General features: G+C 34.7%; 1 protein-coding gene across 4 annotated transcripts in view; it reads left to right on the top strand.

Moving 5' to 3' along the window:
* Window positions 1-19587, top strand: part of drosha (ribonuclease 3 drosha) — a 454213-nt gene that overhangs the window by 169628 nt on the left and 264998 nt on the right. For all 4 annotated transcript variants that reach the window (XM_090395920.1, XM_090395901.1, XM_090395928.1 and 1 more), the window contains one exon: window positions 17987-18281. In XM_090395920.1, the coding sequence (XP_090252046.1) occupies window positions 17987-18281 (295 nt within the window). The remainder of the gene's footprint in view (window positions 1-17986; window positions 18282-19587) is intronic.

The raw sequence follows: 19587 nt of genomic DNA, 5'->3' as shown, positions 1-19587 counted from the left end.
ATATTTCAACACGTTCTCAGCCAATGGCTACCCCCCCAAAAAAAAAATCCAAAAAATATTATCCGCCAAAAAAGATAATCCACGGAGATGTTATCGCACGTAAAGCACGCCATTACGGTAAATTGAAGTTGAAGCTAGCAAGACAACTGAATCGTCTCGCCTTCCTGAAGCGCTGCCGAGATAACCAGGTAATCCCTAACTGTGTGAAATTCAAGCACCGTTTCTCTTCACAAAAGGCACTTCGTATCTATTACCGTGCCAGCCAAGCCTTACTCAGAGAACAAATTGCTGCCACTCGCCGTTTCCTGAGTGAAGCTAACTCAGCTATACAGGCACTCGAAGATGACCTTTCAATCACCTTAAGCCACGAAATTTGGTCGATTTTACGCAACATCTTGTGCACTGCAGCGGAGAAAGAGTTTAGATTAGTCCGAGATCGACACATCAAAAAATTCGAAAATTTAAAAAAGGTCGCGATCTCAAAACCGCAACTTCCTACCAGTACGGTAGTGAATCTGTCGTCACTAAGTGTGAAACCTGAAGCACTCGATGCTCTCGCACGTGGCCACAACTTTGCCATTGCGCCCAAAAGAATACCTGCTGAGGATATCATGATACGGATTGAACGCGGGATCCAACACCTCCCAAGCCATGTCGGCAACGATATTAGACTGGATGTAGCTTGTGTTCTGACCAAAGCCAAACCGCCTAAAACCAACATGCCCAGTAAAGAAATTAAATCTCTATTAGAATTAAAGAAAAACAAGAAAATAATAATCACCAAAGCTGACAAAGGGAATGCCACAGTATTGCTGAACCAAAAAGATTACACAGGTAAGCTGAAATCTCTGTTGTTAGATCGTGCCACCTACCTCCCTATCGAATACAATCCCACCAACTCACAAATTAGAAAACTCCACAGGCTCCTTAAGAAGGTCACGTCTTGGCCTGTGGAAATCACCAACAAACTAAAACCATATAACTCCATACCCCCCCTAATTTATGGACTCCGAAAAATTCACAAGGAAAATGTGCCATTACGTCCCATAGTGGATGGCATTGATTCCACCACATACAAACTAGCAAAACATTTGGCCAAAGCTCTCTCACACTATATTGGCAACACACCTTCATACATAAAAAACTCAGCCCACTTCAAAGCCAGCATAGAAAACCTTACACTCAAACACACTGACATAATCGTCAGTTTTGATGTCTCCTCCTTATTTACAAATGTCCCACTCAAAGAATCCTTAGAACTAATCCAAGCTAAATTTCCTCCCGATATCGCAGCTCTATTTCAGTTCACAATGAACTCAGGCTATTTTGTTTGGCAAGGAAAATTCTACAAACAAATAGAGGGGACAGCCATGGGTTCTCCACTCTCCCCACCCTTGGCCAACTTTTTTATATGGAGACTTTTGAAGAGAAAGCATTAAACTCTGCCCCATAAAAACCAACCATTTGGCTTCGCTATGTTGATGATGTGTTCGCTATTTGGCCACATGGCTCCGATGCACTCCTCTCCTTCCTAACATGTATAAACAACCAACACCCCAGAATCAAATTCACCCTGGAAGAGGGAAAAAACAACTGCATTCCTTTCTTAGACACACTAGTCACCCGCCAGCCTGATGGAACCTTGGTTTTCTCAGTATATAGAAAACCCACCCATACAGGCAGATACATTAACCAACAATCCCCCCCCCCCCTCACAACAATATGGAGTCATTAAGACACTACACAACAGGGCTAAACTTATCTGCTTGAATGACAATGCCCTAACCACAGAACTAAACCACATCCTCAACACGTTCTCAGCCAATGGCTACCCCACCCCCCAAAAAAAATCCAAAAAATATTAAAACCAGTAAACCACAACCCCCCCCCCTCCCCCTCACAACAAGGATTACACAAATCCATCACCATACCCTATATCCGAGGCACCTCAGAAAAAATCACAAAAATCGTAAAAAAACATAACTTAACTTCTTGTTACAAACCATATAAAAAATTGGCATCCCTTATCCGCTCAACAAAAGACCAACCTCCCCCCCCCCCCCCCCTAGACCTACCTGGTGTATACCAGGTCCCTTGCAGCTGTAAGCTGTCCTGCTTCGGCCAAACAGGCAGGACAGCAAATATCAGAATTTCAGAACACAAGGACTACATCCAGTTTCACCAATACAGCCACTCTGGTCTTGCTGACCATGCTCTGGATACCTGCCATAGAATATGGTGGAAAAAAGCCAGGATAATACACCGTAGCAAATACAGATATGAAAGGCTTTTCATAGAATCAGCTTCAGCCCTAAGAAACGAGCCAAACCTCAACAAATTTGGCTGCATGAGACTTCCTCAAACATCAGAAGACCTTCAGCCCAGTCGCCCAAGAATACCAACATTGCCCACTAGAGGGCAGCATCAGGACTTTAGGAGAAATAATAGCTTCATACTTCTTCCTCATTTATTGTTTTGCTGTGCCTGCGTGCACATATCTTGTACCTAAGTTCTTGAAATGGCAGCGTGACGTTGCCGAAATATAGAAATGTATTAAAATTTATTTTAATGTATATCCTAGTACGTTGTAATTTCCTGAAATAATATAGTGAAAATGCATAACCAACGTCTAAGCCTTTTCACGAGAATTACAAGATGAATAATGGTAATAATCAGTAACATGAAAAGTATAAAGAACAAGCCACGAGAGTGACTCGGTTAGTAAGAAAATCAAAGTAGAGTATGAGCAGAAATTGGCAAATCAGGCAAAGAAAAACCCTAGAGAGTTTTTTAGATTTGTGGCAAGTAGAAGGAAAAATGATCATGGTAAGTTGAAGTTAATGGATGAAAGTGGTAGAGTGGTAACTGCTGCAGAAGACATTGTTGAGGTATTCAGTGATCAGTTTATAAGAGTGTTTGATCCTGATCAGTGTGGAATCATGAAGAACTTAGTGTAGATGACATAGGAGGGGATGGTTTAATTGTGAGTGAGCAAGAGGTGTTTGAGGAAATAAAGAACCTTGATGTCAATAAGATGATAGTGTTTGATGACATATCACCACTCATCTTAAGGGAATGTTGTTAAACAGGCATGCCAATGCTACAATAAGAGTATTGCAGCACAGGTTCCAAGGGAGTAGAAGGAGGGTAAAATTGTTTCACTGCATAAAGGTGGTGATAATACTATAGCTTCAAATTAGAGGCCAATCTGTATGTCTGGAGTTGTGGTGAAGGTGCTGGAGAGAGATTGGTGAGGAGTAGGATACAGAAATGGGTTGATAACAGCAGTATTCTCTGTGGTTATCAGCATGAGTTTGTTAAATGGAGATCATGTTTCACTAACTTACTTATGTACTATAACAAGGTGACAAATACCTTGGACAGGGGAGATGCATATACAGTGGTGTACTTTGATTTTGCAAAGGCTTTTGATAGACTGCCACACGATAAGCTCTTAAATAAATTGAAACAAATGGGATTGGTTAACAGACTTTTGAGTTGGATCAGTGACTGGCTGTCGGATAAGTATCAGAAAGTTGTATATGGGGGTGCAGTATCCCGAAAGAGAAAGGTCACTGGTGGTGTACCGCAGTGGTCAGTTTTGGGACCATTGTTGTTCAATTTGTATGCTGATGATATTGGGATTGGTTTAACTAGTGATATTCAGTTGTTTGTAGATGATGCAAAACTGGGGAGAGTGATGCAGAGTCAAGTGAATGTTATGGCTTACAAGAGGACTTGAATAGATTGCATGAATGGGCAGGTAAGTGGAACTGTCAGTTCAATGTTGCAAAGTAGGGTTTTGAGACTTGATAAGTAGCAATGGGATTTGGTGGGAAAACTTTATTGGAAGTAGAGGAGTTGAGATATCTAGGAGTGATGGTTAACATCATCATCATCATCAAATTCCCGCCATGTACCATCACGGGGTGTCTAGGATATGATAGTGTAAAAATAATCATAATTTAAAATTTTGAATATTTTTACATATTTTATGTTAGTATGTTTATTAGTTTTGTTTTCATAACACGCATTGTCGGCACTTGCGATGTGCCCGTTATGGAAATGGTTTTGTCAAAAGTGATATGTAAAGCAGTTAAAAAGTTTATGTACTTACCATATTTAAATAATTCTAGTAGCAAGGCTTATATGTTGGTCATACATAACTGGTAATTAGTTTACGGAATTAACAACGCATATAAAGTATATTAATTAAAGGTAACTCTAATGAATAACTTCTATATTTCGGCAATGTCACGTTGCCATCTTCAGGAACATAAAGATATGGTATGTGCATGCAGGCACTAACAAAAGCAAATGAGGAAGAAAGCAAGAAACTAATATTGTTCCTAAAGTGCTAATGGTGCCCTCTGGTGAACTAATTTGGTTGTCTTGGCATTTGGGCTTAAGTTCTCATAATGTAAGTCTCCCAAATTTGGGGTAGTTTCATGCACCCAAATTTGTTGAGGTTAGGAACGTTTTTTAGAGCTGCTGATGATTCCTTGAATGATCTTTCGTATTTAAACTTGCTGCAGTGTATTATTTTTTGTTTTCTTCCAGCGAATTCTATGGTGGGTATCTAAGGCATGGTCTGCCAGCCCAGAGCAGCTGTACTGGTGAAACTGGATGTAGTCTTTGTGTTCTGAAATCCTGATATTTGCTGTTCTACCTGTTTGGCCAAAGTAGGACAATTTGCAGCTGCAAGGGACAAGGTAGGTCTAGGGGAAGTGGTTGGTCTTTGGTAGAGCAGATAAGGGATGCCAACTTTTTATATGGTCTGTAACAAGAAGTAAGGTCATATTTTTTGAGGATATTGGTTATTTTCTCAGAGGTGCCCTGGATGTAGGGGATGGTGATAGATTTGGTGTAATCTTTATTGTGGAGGGGGGGTTGTGGTTTAAATAGTGCAAATAATCAAATAATCAAATCAACTAACGCCTTTTTATTCCCTTGTACAGGAGTAGACGAGGCCATTTAGCCCTATCTAACTTTTGGAGACTGAGTGGGCAGTTCAATCTCCGCTGGTACCAATCAGAAATAGATGGCCCAAGGCTATCACTAATTAAGCAGTACACAGTGAAGAGAGAGAGACGGCTCAAATTTGCCACCATCTCGTGGTCCCTAACCCTAACACAATATATTTAATGTCTGAAATAATGTGGGTTCTACAGTCGATTTTTTTGAGTTTACGGGACGAAAAACCCGAGTTTGCAGGAGGAAAAACCCGCTTGCCCATGCCAGAGATCGACTAACTCGGGAACCGGTCGAGAAAAGGCTTAGAAAAATTTCCTCTAGTCGCCGACTAGACTCGAAACCAAGTCTTCCTTCGTGCGGCCAAGTGCCGTGGTGTGCAAACGCCACATCCACTGAGCTACACAGGCTTTACTTTAAAAATTTTTATAGTAGTTTAAAATATTAAGTTTTGTGTTTTATGAAGACATTCTCTTGTCGCTAACGGAAACAACCGTGTCAGCCATTATACAGTATTTAGTCTCTCGCTTGCCATTTTCAAGGAGTGCGCATGCTCGCCGAGAAATTTGATGTGTGATTGACACCTGACAAGGAAAACGTTCAGTATCAGAGTAACGGCTATAAACAGGACAGTGTTCGGAAGGAAATTAGAACACAGCCCAGCAGATATTTAGATTCAGAGGAAGTTGAGTTTTTTTTATGTGACATTCGGAGGAAAATTAATAGTATATTCCGAAAAAGGAATCGTGGAACTATTAAGTTTCAAAGTGGAATAAGTATTGATAAATAAAAGGGAAATATTGCTATAGGCATTTTAAAAGGAATATTGGAGGAAACACTAATTGGAAGATTTATAGTAGATTCCGAAAAGGAAATCGTAGCTGTAAGTTTTTTTAATTGGAAGAGTTAAGATTGTCAATAAGCATTTTAGTGAATAAAAGAAGAATTTGCTATTTACATTCTAAAGGAATGTTCGAGAAAACTCTGATTAGGAAGTTTCATCTGTATTACAGAAGACGGATCTAACTATTATTTCTACTGGAAAGGAGACAGAATTAAGTCAGGAAGAATTAAATGTGTGCTACATGAATAAAGAAAAAGGATCCTGTGAAAATTAAGAATAATGTTATATATCTTCGGAAATGGGCCTTGACAGAAAAAGAAACTGGCCACGAACATTTTGTCATTGTGAAAACAAAGTGTTTAGTCTAGTCTTAAGTGTAAGTTTATTTTAAAAGGCCTTGGATCCAATTAATTTGTAGTTAGTTATGTAATATTTGTTTGAAGTGTATATATATATTGTTTTTGTTTTATTAAATGTGTTTATTTTGTATTTTGGTCTTGAGTCAGTGATTTTTTGGATTCTGAAAGAAATAGTAAAAATGGAGGTCATTGCACCAATCAGAGAAAATTAGAGATTTAGGAAAATGGTCAGATTTTCATGTGTTGATTATACTTTGTAATAAATTAATGGACAAAGCCAAAACATTCTTAAACACACCTCCTTTACTGAGAGACACTGACAGTTATGCAACTTTAAAAAAAGGTTACTAATATCAGAATTTTGAAGTGTAAGAGAATTAGGATCTAACATTTGGAAAATTCATCAGTGCATCCAAGGTAATAGGGAGTCTGTTTCAGAATATTATCATAGACTTTGGAGCATTGCTCATAAATTTAATGTTTCATCTGAAGAGAAATCCTCTTTAGAATGATTGCTGTTTAATCAATTTAGGCTTGGCCTTAAAGATAATTTGAAAGAAATAGCATGCAAGAAAAAGGTTAAAAATCTTGAACAGTGTTTTGAACTTGTTAAAGAAAAGGAAGAGAGAGACTTAGAGATATATTTCATTCTGAAAATAATAAACAGGTAAACTCTTTTCAGTATAATCAAACTCATTCTCCTAGCATTGTGGCTGCAGATAAAGTGAAAGAAGGAAAGTTTTATAAATTAAAAGGTGCTAAGAAAAGGAAACAGTGTAATGAAATTTCTGTAAATCTAACAGAAAATGTTTCAGAATCTGATTCCAAAGTACAATTACATGATTTGGGAAAATTAGAAAAACATTTCTTAGTGAAGAACTAGAAAGACAACAGAGACCAGTAGTACAAGGACAGGAACTTCTGTTTAAGATGATATCGGATTTAACAATATCCAGTAATCTTACAGATAATCTTTCTCTTGTAAATCTGATGGTATTGACAGGAATAAAACATCTCAAAGGAGATATATTCCAAAATGCTTTAGATGTAATAAACCCGGTCATTTTGCTAAAGACTGTTATGTTAAGGATAAATCTTGTTTTCAACATAAGAAATCAGAGAATAAAGAAAAATCTGGAAATAATTATTATTCCAATATCATACTGGCAAGGACAGAAATGTCAAACTACTCACTAGACATGGGTAAAGCTAGAGGCAGCTCTAACACTGAAAGAGAGTTTGATGTATCATTAGCTCCTTATGCTGATGGAGATAATCCTTTGACAGTTCTACAAGGATTTATTGAAGATGTGTCTTGTGAAATCTTACTTGACACAGGTGCACATATCTCACTCATTTCTTATAGTTTAACAGAATTAAATCTCTAATTCCAAATGACATTTCAGTTTTAAGTTGTCCAATTAAATTAAAGGGTATATTTGAATCAGAAATTTCTCCTGATAAGCAAATCTATGTTTTTATTTCAATTCCTTGTTTTCCAATCAAAGTTTGTTATCCATTAATAGTTCTTCCAGAAACATCTAATCCAAATGTAAGTAATATTTGGAATTGATTTTCTGAAACGTCATGCTTTTGCTTGCAATTTTGTTGATAATACAGTGTCCTTTTGTGGACTAGAATGCTGTTTAGACAGGACATCAGGTGACAATGGAAAATTAGAGCAGTCTCCTGAAGTTTTTCAAGACACTGATGATAATGATCAAGTGTTTAATATTGAGACTCTAAAGAATAAGGAACCTAGTTCACAAATTTTGGGAAAAGGATAAGATTGTCCAAGCTCAGAAAGATGATCCTGTACTTAAAACTATTTATGAAGCAGTATTGAAGGGTGAGACTCAACTGGATACATTTTTAAACCTGGAAAACTTATATTTAGATAAAGATGGGTTACTCTTATTTAGATAAATGGAAGAAGAAAGGTTTAAAGTGAAAATATTGGCACCAACTGAAATGATTCCTTGGATTATGTACACTTTCCATGATGCTGACTTGGCAGAACACCAAGGATTTTCTAGAACTTGGGAAAGAATAAAGGATCATTACATCTGGAAAGGTATGAAGAGTGACATACTCAAATATGTCAAATCATGCCATAAGTGCCAAATAAGATCCCCTTTTAGAGGAAAAGCTCCATTACAACCATTTCCAATTCCAACTAGACCTTTTCAGGCTGTTGCTATTGATGTGGTAGGTCCACTGCCAATTACGAAAAAGGGCAATAAGTACATTCTAGTAGCTATAGACATTTGTTGTTTTAAGGATACTTGCGACATAAGACTGAATGATATAATCACGTAATCACAAGAAAGATATTTATTTAACCAAATATTTCGGTCTGGAAATAGCAGACCATCGTCGGTGGTATTACAAGAACAGTTTAAAAAATATACAAGCTAGAATACTAACAATAGATCGTTGAAATTAGAACATGCCGCGTGATGTTATATCACTAAGTATGAAACGAAATATTTTGAAGTAGAAACATGATTGAATTTGCTATTAAAAAAAAAAAAAAAAAAAAAAAAAAAAAAATTAATGAGTAATCTTGATTAGGCTTTCCCAGATTTTTGATATAGATATGCAGTCATTACGATTCAGGTTGGGATGATGGAGCAAGGCCTCCACGCTTTCCTTGAACAAACGTTCGAACCTATAACGGGATCTATGTAAGAGGCGCGTTTTGGACCAAAGGATGCTGTGGTCAGTTTCAATCCCGTGTTGAGCCAAACCAGACTTTTCAGGTTTATTGTGAAGAATGGATGATTGATGTTCTTGGATTCTTTTTTCAAGAGAACGTCCAGTCTGTCCAAAGTAAGAGAGATCACAGTTGCAAGGAATTTGATAAACTCCAGGAAGAGATAAAGTTGAGCGTTTGTCTTTAGGAGAAGGAAAATGAGAAGACAATTTGTTAATAGGAGAATACGTAGCTATTAAATCATATTTCTTCAAAATTCTTGCGATAGGTTCTGAAATACCGGAGATATAAGGAATAGGTACTCGACGTATTGAATCTTTGTTGTTTTGTGGAGGATTATAAGATGTAAGAAGACGTTGAATACTTTTTTCAGAAAAGCCATTGAGTTTCATGTGTTGCTGGATAGTAGAAAGTTCTTTCTGTAGATAATCAAAAGTAGAACAATTAGTTTTGGCTCTTTTGATGAGACATTTTATAATTCCTGTTTTTTGACATGGATGATGGGCTGATTCTTTCAGAATATAACGACCTGTGAATGTTGGTTTCCTGTATACTGTAGTTGTAAGAATATTTGAAGATGATCGGATGAGGAGAACGTCTAAAAAAGATAACTGGTTGTTTTCTTCTAATTCCATAGTAAACTTTATGCGATGATGTAAGGAATTAATACTGTTTAAAAAGGAAGATAAAGTGTTTTTACTGTGAGGCCAAATAGCAAATATGTCATCTATATATCTTACCCAAAAAGATGGTAGAGGGAAACTAGATGTGAAGAGGACTTTTTCTAAATGTTCTAAATAAAAGTTGGCTAAAGCTGGAGAAAGAGGACTTCCCATGGCTGTTCCTTCTACTTGGCTATAAAATTTGTTTTGACATATGAAATAACCAGAATGTATAACGAAATCGAATAGTTTTATAATATCTTGAGGAAAGATGTCAGCAAGTAGTTTTAAAGTTTCCTTAAGAGGTACATTGGTGTATAAAGATTCTATATCAAAACTAACCATAAGATCTGTAGGTTGTAATGAGACATCTTTTAATTTTTCTAAGAAATCTGAGGAGTTTTTTAAAAAAGAACTCGAGTTGCCAATGTAAGATTTCAGTAATTTAGCTAGATATTTAGCTATACGGTAAGTAGGAGAATCAATGCAATCTACTATTGGACGAAGAGGATAGTCAATCTTATGGATTTTTGGAAGGCCATAAAATCTAGGAGGTCTTGCAAAATGAGTTTTAAGTCTTTCAATTGTGTCTTTATCCAAACTGATGACTTCATCAAGGAGAGAATTTAATTTCTTTAGTTGTCTGTTGGTTGGATTATAATCAATTTCTTGATATGTGGAGCGATCTCGAAGCAAAAGAGAAAGTTTTCTTCTGTAATTTACTGAGTCCATAACTACTGTTGCTTTTCCCTTGTCAGCTTTAGTGATAATGAGGTGATTATTTTTTCTCAAGGACTGTAAAGATTTCATTTCAGAAGGAGATATGTTAGAAGGAGGAAGTTTAGCCTTAAGTAGAGAAGAAGCGACTTCTAGGCGAAGAGCATTAGCATTATCGCTGGTTAGATGATTAAGATTCCTTTCAATGTTAACTAGGAAATCTAGATATGGTATTTTATTTGGAACAATAGAAAAATCATGTCCTTTTGAAAGGATGAGGGTTTCGCTTTTAGTCAAAGGACGTCCGGATATATTTACAATCCAATTATCTGGAGTTATGAATGGCTTGGATTGTTTAGACGAAAGAGCCTCATATTTACGGTTAAGATGTTGACTTAGTTTATTATAAGCACGTTGAGTAGAACGTTTAGCTACATTTAGAACTATGTGAGAAAGATGTGGATCCAAATTTGTGGATATATAGGTGCGTAAATCAGAAGTCTGATGACTGTGAATAGCAAGATCACGTTTAGCAGCTTTAAGTTGATTACGGATTAGAGATAAACTTGTGTTCCGGTAAATATTATGAGCTCCAGGAGATTTTATTGTTTCTTTAATCTTAGCGAAATTGGGAATAATCTTGTTGTCGCGGCACTTTTTTAAGAAATTAATCTTTGCTTGTAACCTACCTTGTATAACTGAAAGTTTTCCTAATTTACCAGTTATTTTGGTAGCATTTTCCCCGTGAAGGATAAGAATTTGTTGTTTTAAGGATACTTGCGACATAAGACTGAATGATATAATCACGTAATCACAAGAAAGATATTTATTTAACCAAATATTTCGGTCTGGAAATAGCAGACCATCGTCGGTGGTATTACAAGAACAGTTTAAAAAATATACAAGCTAGAATACTAACAATAGATCGTTGAAATTAGAACATGCCGCGTGATGTTATATCACTAAGTATGAAACGAAATATTTTTTTGAAGTAGAAACATGATTGAATTTGCTATTAAAAAAAAAAAAAAAAAAAAAAAAAAAAAAAAAAAAATTAATGAGTAATCTTGATTAGGCTTTCCCAGATTTTTGATATAGATATGCAGTCATTACGATTCAGGTTGGGATGATGGAGCAAGGCCTCCACGCTTTCCTTGAACAAACGTTCGAACCTATAACGGGATCTATGTAAGAGGCGCGTTTTGGACCAAAGGATGCTGTGGTCAGTTTCAATCCCGTGTTGAGCCAAACCAGACTTTTCAGGTTTATTGTGAAGAATGGATGATTGATGTTCTTGGATTCTTTTTTCAAGAGAACGTCCAGTCTGTCCAAAGTAAGAGAGATCACAGTTGCAAGGAATTTGATAAACTCCAGGAAGAGATAAAGTTGAGCGTTTGTCTTTAGGAGAAGGAAAATGAGAAGACAATTTGTTAATAGGAGAATACGTAGCTATTAAATCATATTTCTTCAAAATTCTTGCGATAGGTTCTGAAATACCGGAGATATAAGGAATAGGTACTCGACGTATTGAATCTTTGTTGTTTTGTGGAGGATTATAAGATGTAAGAAGACGTTGAATACTTTTTTCAGAAAAGCCATTGAGTTTCATGTGTTGCTGGATAGTAGAAAGTTCTTATACATTCTGGTTATTTCATATGTCAAAACAAATTTTATAGCCAAGTAGAAGGAACAGCCATGGGAAGTCCTCTTTCTCCAGCTTTAGCCAACTTTTATTTAGAACATTTAGAAAAAGTCCTCTTCACATCTAGTTTCCCTCTACCATCTTTTTGGGTAAGATATATAGATGACATATTTGCTATTTGGCCTCACAGTAAAAACACTTTATCTTCCTTTTTAAACAGTATTAATTCCTTACATCATCGCATAAAGTTTACTATGGAATTAGAAGAAAACAACCAGTTATCTTTTTTAGACGTTCTCCTCATCCGATCATCTTCAAATATTCTTACAACTACAGTATACAGGAAACCAACATTCACAGGTCGTTATATTCTGAAAGAATCAGCCCATCATCCATGTCAAAAAACAGGAATTATAAAATGTCTCATCAAAAGAGCCAAAACTAATTGTTCTACTTTTGATTATCTACAGAAAGAACTTTCTACTATCCAGCAACACATGAAACTCAATGGCTTTTCTGAAAAAAGTATTCAACGTCTTCTTACATCTTATAATCCTCCACAAAACAACAAAGATTCAATACGTCGAGTACCTATTCCTTATATCTCCGGTATTTCAGAACCTATCGCAAGAATTTTGAAGAAATATGATTTAATAGCTACGTATTCTCCTATTAACAAATTGTCTTCTCATTTTCCTTCTCCTAAAGACAAACGCTCAACTTTATCTCTTCCTGGAGTTTATCAAATTCCTTGCAACTGTGATCTCTCTTACTTTGGACAGACTGGACGTTCTCTTGAAAAAAGAATCCAAGAACATCAATCATCCATTCTTCACAATAAACCTGAAAAGTCTGGTTTGGCTCAACACGGGATTGAAACTGACCACAGCATCCTTTGGTCCAAAACGCGCCTCTTACATAGATCCCGTTATAGGTTCGAACGTTTGTTCAAGGAAAGCGTGGAGGCCTTGCTCCATCATCCCAACCTGAATCGTAATGACTGCATATCTATATCAAAAATCTGGGAAAGCCTAATCAAGATTACTCATTAATTTTTTTTTTTTTTTTTTTTTTTTTTTTTTTTTTTTTTTTTTTTAATAGCAAATTCAATCATGTTTCTACTTCAAAATATTTCGTTTCATACTTAGTGATATAACATCACGCGGCATGTTCTAATTTCAACGATCTATTGTTAGTATTCTAGCTTGTATATTTTTTAAACTGTTCTTGTAATACCACCGACGATGGTCTGCTATTTCCAGACCGAAATATTTGGTTAAATAAATATCTTTCTTGTGATTACGTGATTATATCATTCAGCTATAGACATGCTAACTAGATTTCCAGAAGCAGTGTCAATGAAGGATCAAACTGCAAAGACTATTGCAAGAAAGTTTTTGAATATGATTATTTGTAGATATGGAACTCGATATGGAACTCCTCAGACCTTACTTTCAGATCAAGGAGCAAATTTCACATCTGAATTGTTGTTACAGTTATGTAAATTACTCAATGTTAGGAAGATTTTTACAACACCTTACCACCCATAGTGTAATGGTATGTGTGAAAGGCTGAATAAAAATATAAAGCAAATACTTTCCAATCTGGCAAACACTAAAACACTAAAACACTTGGGACACATATTTCTCCAACATTATTTGCATGCAGATCTGCTTTTCATTCTTCTGTCAAAGAAAAACCATCTTTTGCTTTATATGGCTTTGATCCAATCTTTCCTAATGAACTTGTTTCAGTCATTCCTAATACAGGATACAATGACATAAATGAGTATCTTGAAACAGTTGTAGATAAATTGTCCACTACTCATAGATTAGTAGGTGAAATAAGTAGATTAAGTTCTCAGAAAACTAGGCAGTATATAATCGTTTTAGAAAGTATAAGTCATTTGCACCAGGTGATTTAGTATTGTTAGATGATAAATCTAGTATAAAAAGAGTTGGGAAATTAGGAAGGGAAGCTTTAGTTCCATATAGAATTTTAGACAGATTTTCTCCTGTGAATTTTAGGATTCAAGATGTCAAAAATCCTAGTAAAATTATAAATGTACATTCTGATAGGTTAAAAAAGTATTTTTTAGGGAGTAGAAATTTAGTTACATTAGGAGACAATATGAATAAAATATTGAAAGATGATTGTTGTTTTCCTGATACTAATTGTGCATCTCATTCACAATCAAATAGTAGGAAAGGAAATAGTTTCAAAGCTCATAATTCAAATACACAGCAAAGGAGAAAATTAAATTTTGGTAAAACAAAACCTAATGCAGGAAATTTTAGAAATCCCAAGACACACAATCAGATAATGTACAATATAAGAGTGAAGATAATCAAATAGACTCTAACACAGATGAAATAATAGCAGAATACCATAGGTTAGTTAATATAGAGTTAAATAAACCAGAGGAATGTGAAAATACCTCTAATTTAGTTAGCAAGGATAAAGAATCTCAGAAACCTGTAGAATCTCAGAAGCCTGTAGAAATTGATTCTGATAGTGATGATTCTGTAGATTTAGAGCATAATTCAAGTAGTTTAAATGATATATTTGAAAAGTATAGAAATGAAATTTGTAAGTATAGTAAATTAGAAGATGTAAATTCTGAATCATCTCTAGCATCAGATGATTCTGAAACCAGTGATTACAAGAGTGTAAATAATGATCAGCAAGAATCATGTTATTTTTTAAGATCTAGGAATAAGCATTAAAAGTTTTGTTAGATATAGGTTTAATATTTAAAATTTAAAAAAAAAAAAAATTTTCAGAGAAAGATGAAACTGATGTAAAAATAATCATAATTTAAAATTCTGAATATTTTTACGTATTGTTTATGTTAGTATGTTTATTAGTTTTGTTTTCATAGCACGCATTGTCGACACTTGCGATGTGCCCGTTATGGAAATTGTTTTGTCAAAAGTGATATGTAAAGCAGTTAAAAAGTTTATGTACTTACCAGATTTAAATAGTTGTATTACTTTAAAAATTTTTATAGTAGTTTCAAATATTAAGTTTTGTGTTTTATGAAGACATTCTCTTGTCGCTAATGGAAACAACCTTGTCAGCCATTATACAGTATTTAGTTTCTCGCTTGCTATTTTCAAGGAGTGCGCATGCTCACCAAGAAGTTTGATGTGTGATTGACACCTGACAAGGAAAGCATTTGGTATCAGTGTAACGGCTGTAAACAAGACAGCATTCGGAAGGAAATTAGAACACAGGCTGGCAGATATTTAGATTCAGAGGAAGTTGAGTTTTTTTTTATGTGACAGTCAGAGGAAAATTAATAGTATATTCCGAAAAAGGAATCATGGAACTATTAAGTTTCAAAGTGGAATAAGTATTGATAAATAAAAGGGAAATATTGCTATAGGCGTTTTAAAAGGAATATTGGAGGAAACCCTAATTGGAATATTTATAAGAGATTCCGAAAAGGAAATCGTAGAACTGTAAGTTTTTTTTTAATTGGAAGAGTTAAGACTGTCAATAAGCATTTTAGTGAATAAAAGAAGAATTTGCTATTTACGTTCTAAAGGAATGTTCGAGAAAACTCTGATTAGGAAGTTTCATCTGTATTACAGGAGGCGGATCTAACTATTATTTCTACTGGAAAGGAGACAGAATTAAGTCAGGAAGAATTAAATGTGTGCTACATGAGTGAAGAAAAAGGATCCTGTGAAAATTAAGAATAAAGTCGTATATCTTTGGAAAAGGGCCTTGACAGAAAGAGAAACTGGCCATGAACATTTTGTCATTGTGAAAATAAAGTGTTTAGTCTAGTCTTAAGTGTAAGTTTATTTTTAAAAGGCCTTGGATCCAATTAATTTATAGTTAGTTATGTAATATTTGTTTGAAGTGTATATATATTGTTTATGTGTTATGTATGTGTATATAATCGTAGTGAACCCTTGTGCATATAATAATATATAGGTACACTCGGGAATTAAAGAAATAATTGTTAAAAATAAAGAGATAATTTCTATATACAGGATTAAATTAATAAAAATCCTATATTTAACAATAGTACTACATGAAAAATTTACATCATTACTAACTTCCTATCTACAATTTTCCTAAAGATCAGTCTGTTACTTGTCAAGACTCCAATATTATCAGATCTTATATTTCTGTCATCTAAGGCACTTTGTACCGTATCAATCCACCTATATCTTGGTCTTCCTCTGGATCGTTTTCCTGCCATCCTGGCAGAGAATACTTATTTTGCCAATCTTTCCTCGCCCATTCTGTTTAAATGACCATACCACCTGAGATTAGCTCTGCTAACGCATTCCTGGATGTCGACAATGTCAAGTTCTTTCCTAATATCCTTGTTTTTAATATGATATTGCCATTGGTGTTCACGCCTCTAATCTTTCTCAGGAATCTCATATCTGCGGTCTCTAGTCTTTGGTCAAGTGTTTTACTTCTGACCCAGCTCTCAGATCCATAAGTTAAAACTGGTTTGAACACTGTCTTGTATACAGCTAATTTGGTGTTCCGACTAATTTTCTCTTATTCCATATGAATTTATTCAATTGACTTCCTACTATACCAGCTTTATTGATTCTGTTGTCTATTTCCATATTTAATTTACCATCTTCACTAAAAATCATGCCTAAATAGCTGAAATGTTTTACTTGTTCCACAGGTTCTCCATTCACAACACAGTTGACATTTTCAATGATTTTGCCTATTTTTATTGTCTTTGTCTTTTTATTGCTGACCTTCATACCACATCTATTACAACAGCTATTCAATTTAGTCAGAGAATCTTGCAGACTTACAGACTTGAAATATAAGCTAGTTAAGGTTGTTATCGTGTCGACATGGAAGTGATTTTTTATAGAATCTCGGAAGGAGGTAGAACAAGAGGCCATCACTGGAAACTGTATAAGGAGGGTGTGAGCAGAAGAGTGAGGAGTAGGTTCTTTGTTAAACTGATTCAATGTAGACATATTGAATCAGTCTAAAGCACAGTTGGATGAGCACTGTGTGCAATAGTGTATACCTCCCATGATGAATCTCTGACTCCATGGAGGTTAAATGTTAATGATAATAATAATAATTACATTTTTATGTGTTTACGTGGTTATATAATCTACAAAGTACATAGATTTAGATGATGCTAATTCATATTTGCAATTGCAAATTATTCAACACATTTTCTTTGTTTATTCTAATTTTTAGAATAAACACATTTTAATAAACAAGATTCTAATTTTAAGTATTGTACATAAAATTCAAATATATCAGGTTATTGAATTTAACTTAAATTTAGTTGCATGCAAAAATATACACCAATATATATGTAGTATTTTTTTTTTTTTTTTAGGAATATTTTTTTAGAAAAATAACACATATCTATTTCCTGTCTTGAAATCTTTCATAATTAGATTTTAAATGATTCATTAGTAAAGTGTGAAATAATTTATAACCATCGTAATTTCCTTTCTTAAGGTCATAAGGTCTCTTAAGGCTCTAAGGTCTAAATCACTTTATCAGAATCCACAGAATTGTTTAATTTTCATATATTGAGGACCATATGATGACTTTTAGCTCTATGATATGTTTATATGAGCTTTTTAAGATGAATTACTAATTTTCACATAGAGGTGACAGAGCTTTTCTCTCACACTCCTGGATCCCACTTGGACAGATGATCCCACTTGTGCATAGTTGGTTTGCATAATTATAATCAAACTTTTAACCATTGCATTGTTGGCATAATATTTCTTGGTATTATAACATTGTCACAAGTTACATAGCATCAGAGTTTCTGGCCATAATGATATTGCATTATTTGTGTGAAATAAAATTTTTAATTACAATGAACCGATCATATTAGATAGAAAATTTATCTCTGCAACTAAATGTGGCATAGTAGGTTTTGGAATTTCATATTTTATTATAATAAGTATCTGATAACAATAACCTGATTCAGCAAGGTGTGGGACATGTACTAATTTTCAGTATAACTGTGCTACTATTGTAGTTGCTGAGAAATTTTCATATTTGTTGTATTTCTTTTATACATTCATTATATATATTTGTTTATTTCAGATAAAGGCAAAGAACTGCTCTCTATGAATGTTGTATTACGATATTTATTGAATAGTAATAAACCTTTGGTTGATCCAGATATGCTATCAGAATTAGTGCATATGAACCAATACAAATGGCAAGATTTTGCTGATGAAGTTAAGGGCATGATTGGAACTTGTCCAGGAATGAAACCATGTTCACTACGTATTGATCAACTTGACAGAGAACAGTGTGATTCAAAAGGTCAAGTTTATCCAGAAATTGTGCATTTTGGTGTTCGTCCTCCTCAGCTGAGTTATGCTGGTAATCCAAGGTAGGCTTTGATATTATTTAAATACCAATAAATTAGAAAAATATATAAATATACACTTCTGTGTATGATTATAATTGTTGAAACATTATGATTATTAGCCTGTCAATAGGCTGTCATGGTCAAGTAATATAGGTTTTGTAATCCTAATTTTGGTAATGATAAGCAAAATAAACCTGTGTTCATAATTTTCTATTTCTGTCAATGCATAATTAATACTTTACTGTATTTCAGCAACTTTATATTGCCATCATCAGGGATCACAAAAGACAATGAACCATGTCCATTCAGGCACTAACACTGGGCAAATGAAGTTGAAGAAAGGCAACCACAGTCAGGCCTTGAGTCCTAAACAGCACCCCCTAATGAGCTAGATTGGGTAGTCTTGACCATTGGGCTGAAGATGCAAGGCTTAATCTTTCCCAAAGTTGGAGCAGTCTCATGTAATAGAGTAGCTTACATCAAAACAAAGACAAATATGAAAGGCTGTTCCTCTAATCTTGCTCAGCCCTAAAGTACTTTGCAAACCTTTCCAAGTCTCATGGGTGCATGAGACTGTCCCAAATTTGAGAAGCATTATGCCTTGGATCTTCAGTCCGACAACCAACACTACCCAATTTAGCTTACTAGTGGGTGCCATTTAAGATTCTAGGCCTGACTTTGGCTTTCTTCAGCTTCATTTGCCCAGTGTTAGTGCCTGCGTGAACATATCATTGTTTTTTGTGATTGCTGATGATGGCAATGTAATGTTGCCAGAATACAGGAAAGTATTAATTACAGTTTTTATAATTAAGGCTGAAATATCACTGAAACTAGTATTGACGAATAGGTCACAACCTGAGTATTTTCTTGACTTCTGTGTTTATGTGAAATTCATGGAGTGAATTTCACAATAAAAAAGAGGTTATGTGAAAAAATTGGTTTTAAAATCCACTTTGTCGGATTTCCTTACACATACAAAAAAATAATAAATAAATAAAACACAGGTGCCTTGTATTTGTTGTATAATGAAACCTGTGGAGCATTCATCACTAAACATACACACGTAACCACAGTAATAAGATTTTTTAATAAGTAAATATTTCATCCTAAATATCACTGACATCGTCATTACAGTTAATTCAAACAGTACTAGGAATCACATACAGTTAGGGTGCATGCATACAATGGAATCCCTCAATGGGTGCAGTAGTGTATTATAGAATTAAACTAAAATATATCTGGAGGAAAAAAAATACTGTATGTGGTGCCTTGTATAGTTGCTTCAACTTTTCAGTTGGTCACAGACATCATTACTGAAATGCCTCAC

Source organism: Typopeltis vanoorti, chromosome 1, assembly GCF_054136105.1.
Source record: "Typopeltis vanoorti isolate ZY-2024b chromosome 1, IOZ_Tvanoo_1.0, whole genome shotgun sequence".
Classification (NCBI taxonomy): domain Eukaryota; kingdom Metazoa; phylum Arthropoda; class Arachnida; order Uropygi; family Thelyphonidae; genus Typopeltis; species Typopeltis vanoorti.
Note: the sequence above shows the minus strand (reverse complement) of the source record. Positions and strands in the feature narration are given on the sequence as shown.